This window comes from Lactuca sativa, chromosome 1 (genome assembly GCF_002870075.4).
Source record: "Lactuca sativa cultivar Salinas chromosome 1, Lsat_Salinas_v11, whole genome shotgun sequence".
Classification (NCBI taxonomy): Eukaryota; Viridiplantae; Streptophyta; class Magnoliopsida; order Asterales; family Asteraceae; genus Lactuca; species Lactuca sativa.
The window spans coordinates 7,479,605-7,490,085 of record NC_056623.2 but is presented as its reverse complement, the minus strand read 5'-3'; the positions used below and the strand labels follow the sequence as shown (position 1 = coordinate 7,490,085).

Genomic DNA, 10,481 nt, shown 5'->3' with positions numbered 1-10,481 from the left:
TTTCACTTCCCCCTTTTGAGTTTAATGGTGTTGATTCTATTGACATGTGCAGAATAAGAAAAGATCTAGTGAATCATCATGTAAACTCAAGAACACATCAAGTAAATAAATATCTTAGGCTCATATTAGATCTATAACGAACATACAAAGTGGGTCTTATACAAATTATCTCTTTAGTCTAACACTCCAAATGGTTCCTTACATAAATGAGTGTCACTCACTTCCTATTTATAGGAAAGACAGCTCATTACACATACAAGAGGGAAAGCCTAACACTCCACATCTAAGCATGACTTTGCACCCTAACATTCTCCCCCTCAAAGTTAGGATTGGATGTCCCGGCTTCAATATCCAATGGGCTCGCGTGATCAAGACAAAACTCCCCCTCGAAGCAGCTTTGGTCGTTAAATCTACAAATAAATACTCGAAAAACCCGCTTCGAATACCCGTTATTCTCCCCCATTTTATAATAAAAAATGATTATAAAATCAATTAAGGGTGAGAAGCACCTGAGGATTGAACTTCACAATACTCCCTTGATGTGTGCCAAAAATGAAACCTTGAAAATCTTGCACAGAAAAACAATTGCTTAAAGCCTCGGAAAAATTTCCAATTTGTGAAAATTTTCAACTTTTGGGTGTGAGTTGCAAGATTTTCTAAAATCCGGGTAAAAATTGTCAGATTCTGAATTCTGCAGGGACCCGTTGCGCCAAAAATAGCTAATGATGGGAAACACTCCCCCATTTGCGAAACTAGGCATAAAGTGTAAGTTCACATCAACTGCAGAGATTGAACATGAAACTTCTGCATTCTTCACAATTATTCCTCAATATTCAAAACTAGACTAATTCTGCCAAGTCTTCGAAATTTCAGGGGTAAGTTTTGAAACATTTGTGTTTTCTTCGTCAATTATTGCTGCAAATTCGAAACTGGACCATTTATGCCATATCTTCGAAACTTTAGGGACCAATTTCAAAACTTTTGATTTCTTCCCCAATTCGTGATACAAGTAACCAAGCACGAAGGGTATAGTTGACTAAGAAAAGTCAAAATCAAATCACATTTGCAATAAGAAGACTGTTTGTTTTTTAACGTCTGCAGACTGCTGAAATAAACTGAAATTTTAAATAAAATGATTTTACAAACATAAAATGATTTTCCATCACCAACATTTTAATAATAATAGTCTTATAACATTGAAAATAAAATTCATGCATCTAAATTAGTCATACAATAAAAAAAATGGTTTTACAATAACAATTTCTTTTAAAACAATTCAATCTATATTGTGCATCAACTGATAAGCAATTTGATCCCGTAACTGAGTCATATATTCACGGTCTGCTGTAATACCATGTGTTGGAATCCCGTCTTCATCATCATCAACACCCACATTGTTATTTCGAAACGAGACATTGGGTTCATCGTATCGTGCAAAATACTCATCACTCATTCCTTCTCTCCTTATAAAATTATGAAGCGCGAAACATGCCATGGCAATGTTTCTTTGTGTCACAAATGGGAATGGTGCCATCCTCTTTAATATAGGGAAGCGTGTTTTCAAAACACCAAAAGCACGCTCAATGACATTTCGAAGTTTTGCATGTCCATGGTTAAATTTTTCCTTATTGGTCAATGCACGTCTTTGACGAAAATCTCCAAGCCAATACCTCACATTACGATAAGGGGCCACAAATCCTCGAGTGTGTGCATACGCGGCATCACAAAGATAATACTTGTCTGTAAAAAATGCAAAACACTAATCAATTTTCAAACTAAGATAAAAGTATTTAAAAAAACAAAAACTTACCGAGTGGTGGAAACGGGAATGATGATTGTGGATCGGTTATTGCTTCTGATAATATTCTAGAGTCATGCGCTACCCCTTCCCACCCGGCCACAACAAATGTGAAAATCATATTGAAGTCACAAATTGCCAATACGTTTTGGTAGAAGTCTCCCTTTCCCCTACTTCTATATAAGTCTTGTTTCTTAGCAGGGAAAACAACATGTATCAAAGTGCCATCAAGTGCACCAACCGCCCCTTTGAAAACCCGTCGTAGCCTCCTATTATGTCCTGGAATGTTTGGATTCGGATTAAAAGAAGTTGGTACTATAACATCTTGTGCGAAAAACATCATTTTTTTCCAACACTTCATAAAAAAATTTATAAATTGTTTGCTTCGAGTGTTGAAATCTCCGCTTGATAATCACGTAACGTTGATTATGGCCGATCATCATAAAAAACATGGCCATCTTTTCCTCAACCGATACATGTTTGCTGTCCTTTAATGAGTAATTTGCTCTAAAATGAGCACATAGTCGTACAAAAGAGTCATGGGACATGCGTAATACTTCAACAGATTGTAAACGATTACGATGTAACAACTCCAATGTGTATTCATGTCTTGTCATTTCCGAATCATTATCCCGCAATCGTTTCACACCCCTCTTCCAAAAAAAACGGATGTACAGGTACATAAGAATTACGAGAAGTAACTTTTGATCGTGATCCATTATGAACCTAAAATCAACAAAGTAGAACTTTTAAAAACAGTACATAAACTATATTTGACGTAGCAAATAAACATTACATTAATCATATTTCAAGTACCAAAAAAACATTAGATAAACCATATTCCAAGTAGCAAAATAACAAAAAAATAGTTCCAAGAAAGGCAAAAAGACCTAATAAATAGTTACAACAAAGGCAAAAAGACCTAACAAATAGTTTCAACACTAGAAAAATCATCGGACAATCTTTCCATCCTTCAAAACTCCTAAACTTGTACCCGTCATCTCAAGCCATCCTCGTAATATCTCGGGAACATCGGGCAAATGCATCCACATCTCTCTCATGTTCATGGTCCCTCCAAAAATATGATATGCAACAAAGCGTAAAGGATCGGTAGGGCCTAACTGAAGCACCTCTAACTTCTCTAAACATTGAGGGATTGTATACCCTTTAGTCAAACTTTGTAGAGCTTTTTTCATTTCTAATGCTAAATCGTCACCAGTAATAGAAGTTCCATCAGGTGAAGAAGCAGACGGTGAGGCACTAGGAGGTATAGGAGTTGAGGGTTTAGCCCTTTTGTTGGGGTTACCAGATGGTGAAGCAGCAGAAGGTGGTGGCTCATGGTGGAAAGTGTCATCACCATCATCATCTATTGCATGAAAAGGGGTGGCGGTAATCTGAAGTGGTGGAAGATGACAAGAGGATGCTCCAGCTACTGATGATGATTGGGTTGAGTAACTCCTAAAATTACCAGTAGCACTATTTCCATCAAAAAGATGTGCACAAAGATCTGGAAAAGGCAGTGGAATTGTTCTCAACGAAGCAGCCTTCGGATGCCCCTAAACCCAAATGTAACAAAAAATAGTATAAGAATATTTGGCAACTTCAAACGTAAATGTTTAATATATAAATGTGTATATACCTTCTTAAAATCATCCCACTCCTCGGCTGTTAAGTTAAAAGTGTTTGTTTGAGAGTTGTATATATTGCCAGTTTTGTTTTTTAAATACACCCATCCTGTGTATTTGGCTTTCAGATTGTCATATGCGTTTTTCATTTGTTTTTGACTCAACTCAAACCCAAATTTCTCCTTAAGAACTCTTCCAAGCCTTATCCATGAGTCTTTCTGCAAACTTAATCCTTTTCTACCGACACTCTCCACTTCTTCAATACAAGTCCACTAAACATTTTAAATGCTCATTGGTCCATTGTTGTTTTTCTCCCATTTCTAATAAGCAATATAACATAGACAATAATAATTTCATAAGGTATTGTAGCATTCACAAATTGACAAATATGATTTAATAAGGTATTGCATATCATACACATTACAACAAAAAAAAAATAATGATTTGAAACAATCAAGAGTTTTTTCAAAACCAAATAACAATAAACACTCAACATCTAAAGTCTGATTTTCACGTGACTTGTTAGATATCGTTAGTTGACAGCATTATTTCACATTTTCAGCACAAATTTTCACAACATTATTTCACAGCAATAAACAATTCACAATTCACAGCATATTCAGCCTCCTATTTCAGCAAAAAAAAACAGCTTCCTATTTCAACAATTTGAAACATTTTTTAGCATATTCAACACATTCTAACACCAATTTCAGCAAAAAAATATTACTTTCAGCAACATTTATAACCATTTCAGCAAAAAAAAAAAACAATGAAATAACAATTTTCATCAACATTTAACAACAAATTGAAACAATTTGAACAATTTAAAACAAATTTTAACAACATTTAACAACAATTAACAACAAATTGAAGCACTAGAATTTTCTGCAAGATTTATCAACAATTAACAACAATCAAACAATTTGAAGCAAGAATAATCCTCAATTAACAACAATTTATCAACAAATTAGTGTATTAGTGAGTTTTCCATCAATTGTAATCAACAATTTCATGTTGGAATTGGAAAAAAAAATCGATCGAAACAAACCTTTTTTGTTGTTGTTCGCTGCTGGTCGCTGTTGGTCGTAGGTGCCTGCTCGCCTGGACGATTAAAGGCGGCGACTGGCGGTGCTAATCGGAGGATGGCGGCGACCGGTGGTGGTAATCGGAGGTTGACGATCGATTGAAAATGGATTTTTTGTTGTTGTTCGATGTTGGTCGCTGTTTGTCGGAGGTGCCTGCTCGCCTGGACGATCGAAGGCGGCGACTGGCGGTGCTAATCGGAGGATGGTGGCGACCGGCGGTGGTAATCAGAGGTTGACGATCGATTGAAGATGGAGTGGTCAAGGTATCGGCTGGGATGTTTTGACGATGGAGGCGCAAACAAAAGAAAAAGAAAGAGACGCGTTTTTTTTAGGTTAAAATCAATTCGCAGACCTTAGAAGAGGCTGACCTAAGTCTGTGTGGTGAAGACCTCGTGCAGACGTTTTTATGTCTGCGCACTTCAGAAAAACAAACACACTGCAGACGTCTAGGTCTGCGCGTGGTCTGCACCACGCAGACAGAAGACACCGCGTCAAGGTTTTGAAAACCGGACCGGACATTGAACCGGCTATCTTACCGGTTCGATGGTTCAACTGGTCCCACCGGTTGGACCGGTCCCAAAAACCGTAAAAACCGGATATATTGTGTTATATATATATATATATATATATATATATATATATATATATATATATATATATATATATATATTATAATTATGAAGTTCATATATAAAATACGTAGTAATTAAATTGACAGTTTCAAATTGGTGAAAAAAAAAGTAGTAATTCCAAAAATAAAAAGTCTAAATATCTAAATATCTAAATATACATAATACGTATGTTAGTTGTGTAAAAAATAGATAATGCAAATATATTTGATACAGTATGTGTGCAAATTGCTTGTAAAGGAAGTGGTAGTATAAAGTTTGAATATGAAATACATCCCACATCGATAGGTTAATAGAAATAGAGGGCTGTGTTTGCTTATAAAATGAGTATTCCACAACATAGCTAATAAAATTGACACCTCAGTGAATAGGATGGCTCCTTTGAGCCGGCTTGTTCTATGTCGTGAGTAAGCCAAATTTTTAAAAAACAGGTTTTGTTACCGGTTGAACCACACCGGTTTTTTCTGGTTCTTAAGAAAACTGCCGGTTTTTACCGGTTTGGCTTACAACCCTGTTTTTAGCCCTTAAAAATTGGTAACTTTGCCGGTTCCCGGTTGAACCGGCTGGTCCGGTCCGGTTTTCAAAACACTGCACCGCACAGATCTGCAAAGAAAAAACAAACGCCATCTTACATGTCTTTGCTACTCGACATCAAAGCCAATAATTCTCGACCCGAATAGTCCGATTTTTCCTCCATGACGATAAGGGGCTAAAAGATCTACTACTTTAATTCCGGTTTCAAAAATAGATAATTTTGTATCTAACTGTATAAAGGCAGGCGCAGATCTATGAATAGGAAATGTTGTACTAGTATCTACAGGACCTAAATTATCAACAGGCTCGCCAAGCACGTTGAGAATTCGTCCGAGAGTCGCTCCACCGACCGGAACACTTAGTGGAGCTCCCGTATCAATTACGTCTAGGTAAGCGCCATGTAGTAAGAGGAGTAGTTATGAACCCTGTAGACCATCCACATGGGGGTGGTGAAGGGAGGGCCCCAATTGGTAGAAAACAACCCACAACCCCTTGGGGTTATCCTGCACTTGGAAAAAGAAGTAGAAAAAGGAATAAATATAGTGATAATTTGATTCTTCGTCGCCGTAGTAAATAGGAGAGAAAATAGAATTTCTTTCTTTGTCTTTACAAAACAAAAAAATAGGAGGAAGCTGTGACACGTTCACTAAAAAAAATCCGTTTGTAGCGAATAATTAACATCAAGGATCTCTTGCAGGAAGGTTGGCTAGAGATTTCTTGTAAAAACACTAGTCCTACTCAGTTCATAATGATAAGATTTTCATCTTATTTATCATTTTATCATTATGCACATAAGGGAGGAGCCGTATGCGATGAAAATCTCATGTACGGTTCTGTAACGGAGATTCTTTGAATTGAATGACGACCGTAACGGATGTCAGCTCAATCCGAAGGAAATTATGCGGAAGCTTTACAGAATTATTATGAAGCCATGCAACTAGAAATTGATCCCTATGACCGAAGTTATATACTCTATAACATAGGACTTATCCACACAAGTAACGGAGAACATACGAAAGCTTTGGAATATTATTTTCGAGCGCTCGAACGAAACCCATTCTTACCACAAGCTTTTAATAATATGGCCGTGATCTGTCATTACGTGCGACTATCTCCGCTATAGAAAGAAAAAAGTAAAGAAAGATCAAATTCGCTAGTAAATACTAGAAAACTAAATACTAGAAAACTGGGCTTTCTATATATGCATCGTCTAAAACAACGATTTTTATCAGCCGTAGAAAATAAACTTCATAGAAGTCGTTACCTCCCCTTCGCAACCTGACAGCTAGTCGACCATCGACCTCCAAGTCACTTGTGAAAACAAACCCTTGTGAATCGTTGAATATCATCTGGACCCTTCAATCGCTTAATCGGTTTCCAGTACATCACCCATTTCCCAAATTAAGTTCAATTCCAAGCACATGAACCTTCGCTTTTTCTACCTTTGACCTCTTCCCAGTAGAACTTTTAAAAAAACTTTGTTATCAACAATCAAAATCATCACCCTTAGCTTTGCATCAACCGTAGAATACCGATTCCTGACTATTGATCTGTGCTATTCGACATCACATCGACCATCTGTTCGTCATCCTTTCATTCGAAACCTTCATTCCCAGATCATCTTGTTTCAGTCGATAGCATCGTCCAAATTGACATCGCAACTCCCAAAACATCAATCGACAATACCAAACCAAACTATCGATTTCAAACACTTCGAAATCAAAATCAATTAACCCTTCAAAATCGATCCTTCCTGTAAATTCGAAATCAATAGAACACATTTTGACTTCAAAAAGTCAACTCAAATCAATTTTCCCAATGCGTTTCCAAATGTGAACTGAATAGCAACATCAATCGATATAACTATGTTCTAAACACAACGACATCGACTTCCCAACACCAAATCAAACTAAATATTGATTCGAACAACTGCTTCAACCAAGAACATAAATCGAAATTGATTTCGACCCAACGCAACCATAGTTATTACTAATTCGAATTCAAGACGTCAAAATCTAAAGTTGTTCGACTTCAACACGTTGTTTTAACCGATGTCGAACATAAACCCAATCAACAACAACAATTTTGATTGTCAATTTCAAACAACCTCAGTTGAACTCACACAAATCGAGCTGTCGAAGTCAATTTCGATTTCAATAACAGCCAATCCACTATGAATCCAAAATCTAAAGAACTTGATTTTGATTCCAACATAGTTTTCGACATGAACTCAATCACCAAACACCGTCGAGATCAAGTTCGATTTGTCCAACTGTGATTTTCAATGATGCAAATGATACTCGGACTATAATGAAAGATCAAAAGAATTTTGGGCTCAATTGTTTCCGACTTAATATCGAACAGTGATTGGTCAAAATAGATTTGGGCTAAAAAAATATGAACAACAACCGATTTAGTGTTTGGGCTCAAATTCGACGAATCATTGTAGAATAGAAAATTTGGAATTTGGACCACAAGGATGAATAGTAATCGAATTTAGAAAATGATTTTGATTTTGTAGTTTGATCCAAAAATAATAATTGGATAAATTAAAGGGGTTGAAAAAGATCTGATCCAATGAAACAAACCGATTAAAAATGAAAAACGCAAAGTATAAATCGAAATCATAGTCATTTTGGAATCCATTTGAGAATTTGAGATACCTTTTTGACGAATCGAGTTCCATTTTCAACGAACGAATCAAATTTAGAAGATCTTGGTTATTTTATTGGAACGAGAAAATCTCCAATTTGAACATTGTACCACCCATTATGCGTGATGTACAACACGTTCTTCGTGTTCTTTAACGATCCAAGAACATCTTCAAAAGAACCATCAACACTTTTGCGTTTTGACTTCAAATTCAATGCAACCTTTGGAGATTGTCGCTTTGGAACCCAAATTTGCTTCACAGATTTCGACTTCACAACATTTGACGATTTTTGTGAGTAAACCCGTTTGTTTTTGCATTTAATCTTTTTCTTCTTTTTCTTTCTCATCTTTTTGCATCTTGAAGACTTGATTTCTTGAACAAACCCACTTTCCACAACAACAACATTGTGAATTTGAATCAAATCTTTTGGAGTTTGATACTTGTGAATTTCTTGGATCACCGACTTCCGATAAGGAATCATTCCTTCAAACGAATCACAAGTGCACAAAATCTCATCGGTTTGAACTCCAATCGAGCAGAAAACTTTTTCATCTTCATGAGAATCAACTTGAATCTTCTTGTCATGAACTTCAAGAACATCAAGAACACGATGATCATCATCAAGAACATGTTCCCGAGCTTCACGATAATTTGAATAAAATTCAAGTTTATTGCTTCCATATTTACATTCAGCAAGAGGAATTCCTTTTATGACTTCACCTCTTTCCTATTTCTTCATCTCTCTTGATACGTTGTAACCAATCGATCACCAAATCTTTGGTTTGATGACCTGGACAACTAATTAATTCTCCAACTTCATTCTTTTCTCCATTTAAAACGAGTTCATCTTCACTTTTCAATCCAACAGTTAAGTAATACAGAAGAGATTCAAAAGTGTATTCACCTAGAAAAGTATCATTATGTATCAACCATTTCTCCAGAACTGCTTCTTTCCTTTCGAATCAAACGATATGAACTTGGGTTTTCTAGAGAGAGAACGTGATAATCACTTGAATTCTAGTGAAGAAAATCAAATTATGAATAGAATCAAAGATGAATTCGATTTCTAGAATCCAAAACTCTCTAAATCACCAAGATCAAAGATCAAAAAATGAATCACCAAATCTAGATTGCCACCATGGATCAATTCTTTATCAAATCAAGCACAACCGCTCTGATACCAATTATAATGGTGTTGATTCTAATGGCATGTGCGGAATAAGAAAAGATATAGTGAATCATCATGTAAACTCAAGAACACATCAAGTAAATAAATATCTTAGGCTCATATTAGATCTATAACGAACATACAAAGTGTGTCTTGTACAAATTCTCTCTCTAGTCTAACACTCCAAAAGGTTCCTTACATAAATGAGTGTCACTCACTTCTTATTTATAGGAAAGACAACTCATTACACATACAAGAGGAAAAGCCTAAAACTCCACATCCAAGCGTGACTTTGCACCCTAACATTGAGGAAGCAGGTTCTAGCTGCTCCTCAAACCATTGCTTGAGACTGTCAATCCTTAAAAAAGTTTCATTGAATTTAGACTTCATCTGCTCACAGATTTGAAGATTGTTGGGGATGTCTTTGTTGAAGAGAAGTTGGTAGATTTCCTTAGTAAGTCACAGTATTTCATCAACACTTGAGTTTGTGGTGAGAGATCACATTAACCCATTAATGGTGGTTTGAAGGACCGTAAGACTGGATTCAAAGGCATTATGAGTTTCTTCGACCAACTTGTTGGAGTGAGTGGCTTGCTATTCAAGAGAGGCTTTGAACTCATCCTTCAGTGCTGTTATCTCCTTGATGAGCTTTTCAGCAGTGGAAATGAACTCTTTATGATCTACGGTTCGGTGATTATCCAAATCTCTGATTCCCATTTCAATCCTGTAACTGACTCTTTGATCAAGCATATTTTCCCTGGTCTCAAGAGTTTCCACATGTTCCACTAGAGATTATGGTGTAGGGACTTTGGTATTATGTTGTTCTTAAAAGGTGATTGCGGCCAAGATCTTATCGACTTTAACCTGGAGACTGAGAAATTCTTTTCGAGAGACCGTATTCTTTTTTTTTTCTTCTTCGCCTTGGGTTTGGAGGTGGAGTGTTGAGGTCCACTCGACTTGTCATCATCAAAAACCATCATAAATTCTTC

At 36.3% G+C, this 10,481-nt stretch overlaps 2 protein-coding genes across 2 annotated transcripts; both read right to left on the bottom strand.

The window, feature by feature from the left end:
• Positions 1-1,276: 1,276 nt before the first annotated feature.
• Positions 1,277-2,141, bottom strand: LOC128125848 (uncharacterized). Its single transcript, XM_052765104.1, has 2 exons — positions 1,811-2,141; positions 1,277-1,740 (listed from the first exon to the last, which is right to left on the bottom strand). Exons 1-2 carry the CDS (start codon positions 2,139-2,141, stop codon positions 1,277-1,279), a joined length of 795 nt encoding a protein of 264 aa, XP_052621064.1.
• Positions 2,142-2,545: 404 nt separating this feature from the next.
• On the bottom strand, positions 2,546-7,989 carry LOC111906492 (uncharacterized). Its single transcript, XM_023902246.3, has 5 exons — positions 6,936-7,989; positions 5,770-6,788; positions 4,472-4,778; positions 3,438-3,743; positions 2,546-3,354 (listed from the first exon to the last, which is right to left on the bottom strand). The coding sequence occupies exons 4-5, from the start codon at positions 3,570-3,572 to the stop codon at positions 2,749-2,751; spliced, it is 741 nt and encodes a 246-aa protein (XP_023758014.1). The 5' UTR covers positions 3,573-3,743; positions 4,472-4,778; positions 5,770-6,788; positions 6,936-7,989; the 3' UTR covers positions 2,546-2,748.
• Between the last annotated feature and the right edge of the window lie 2,492 nt (positions 7,990-10,481).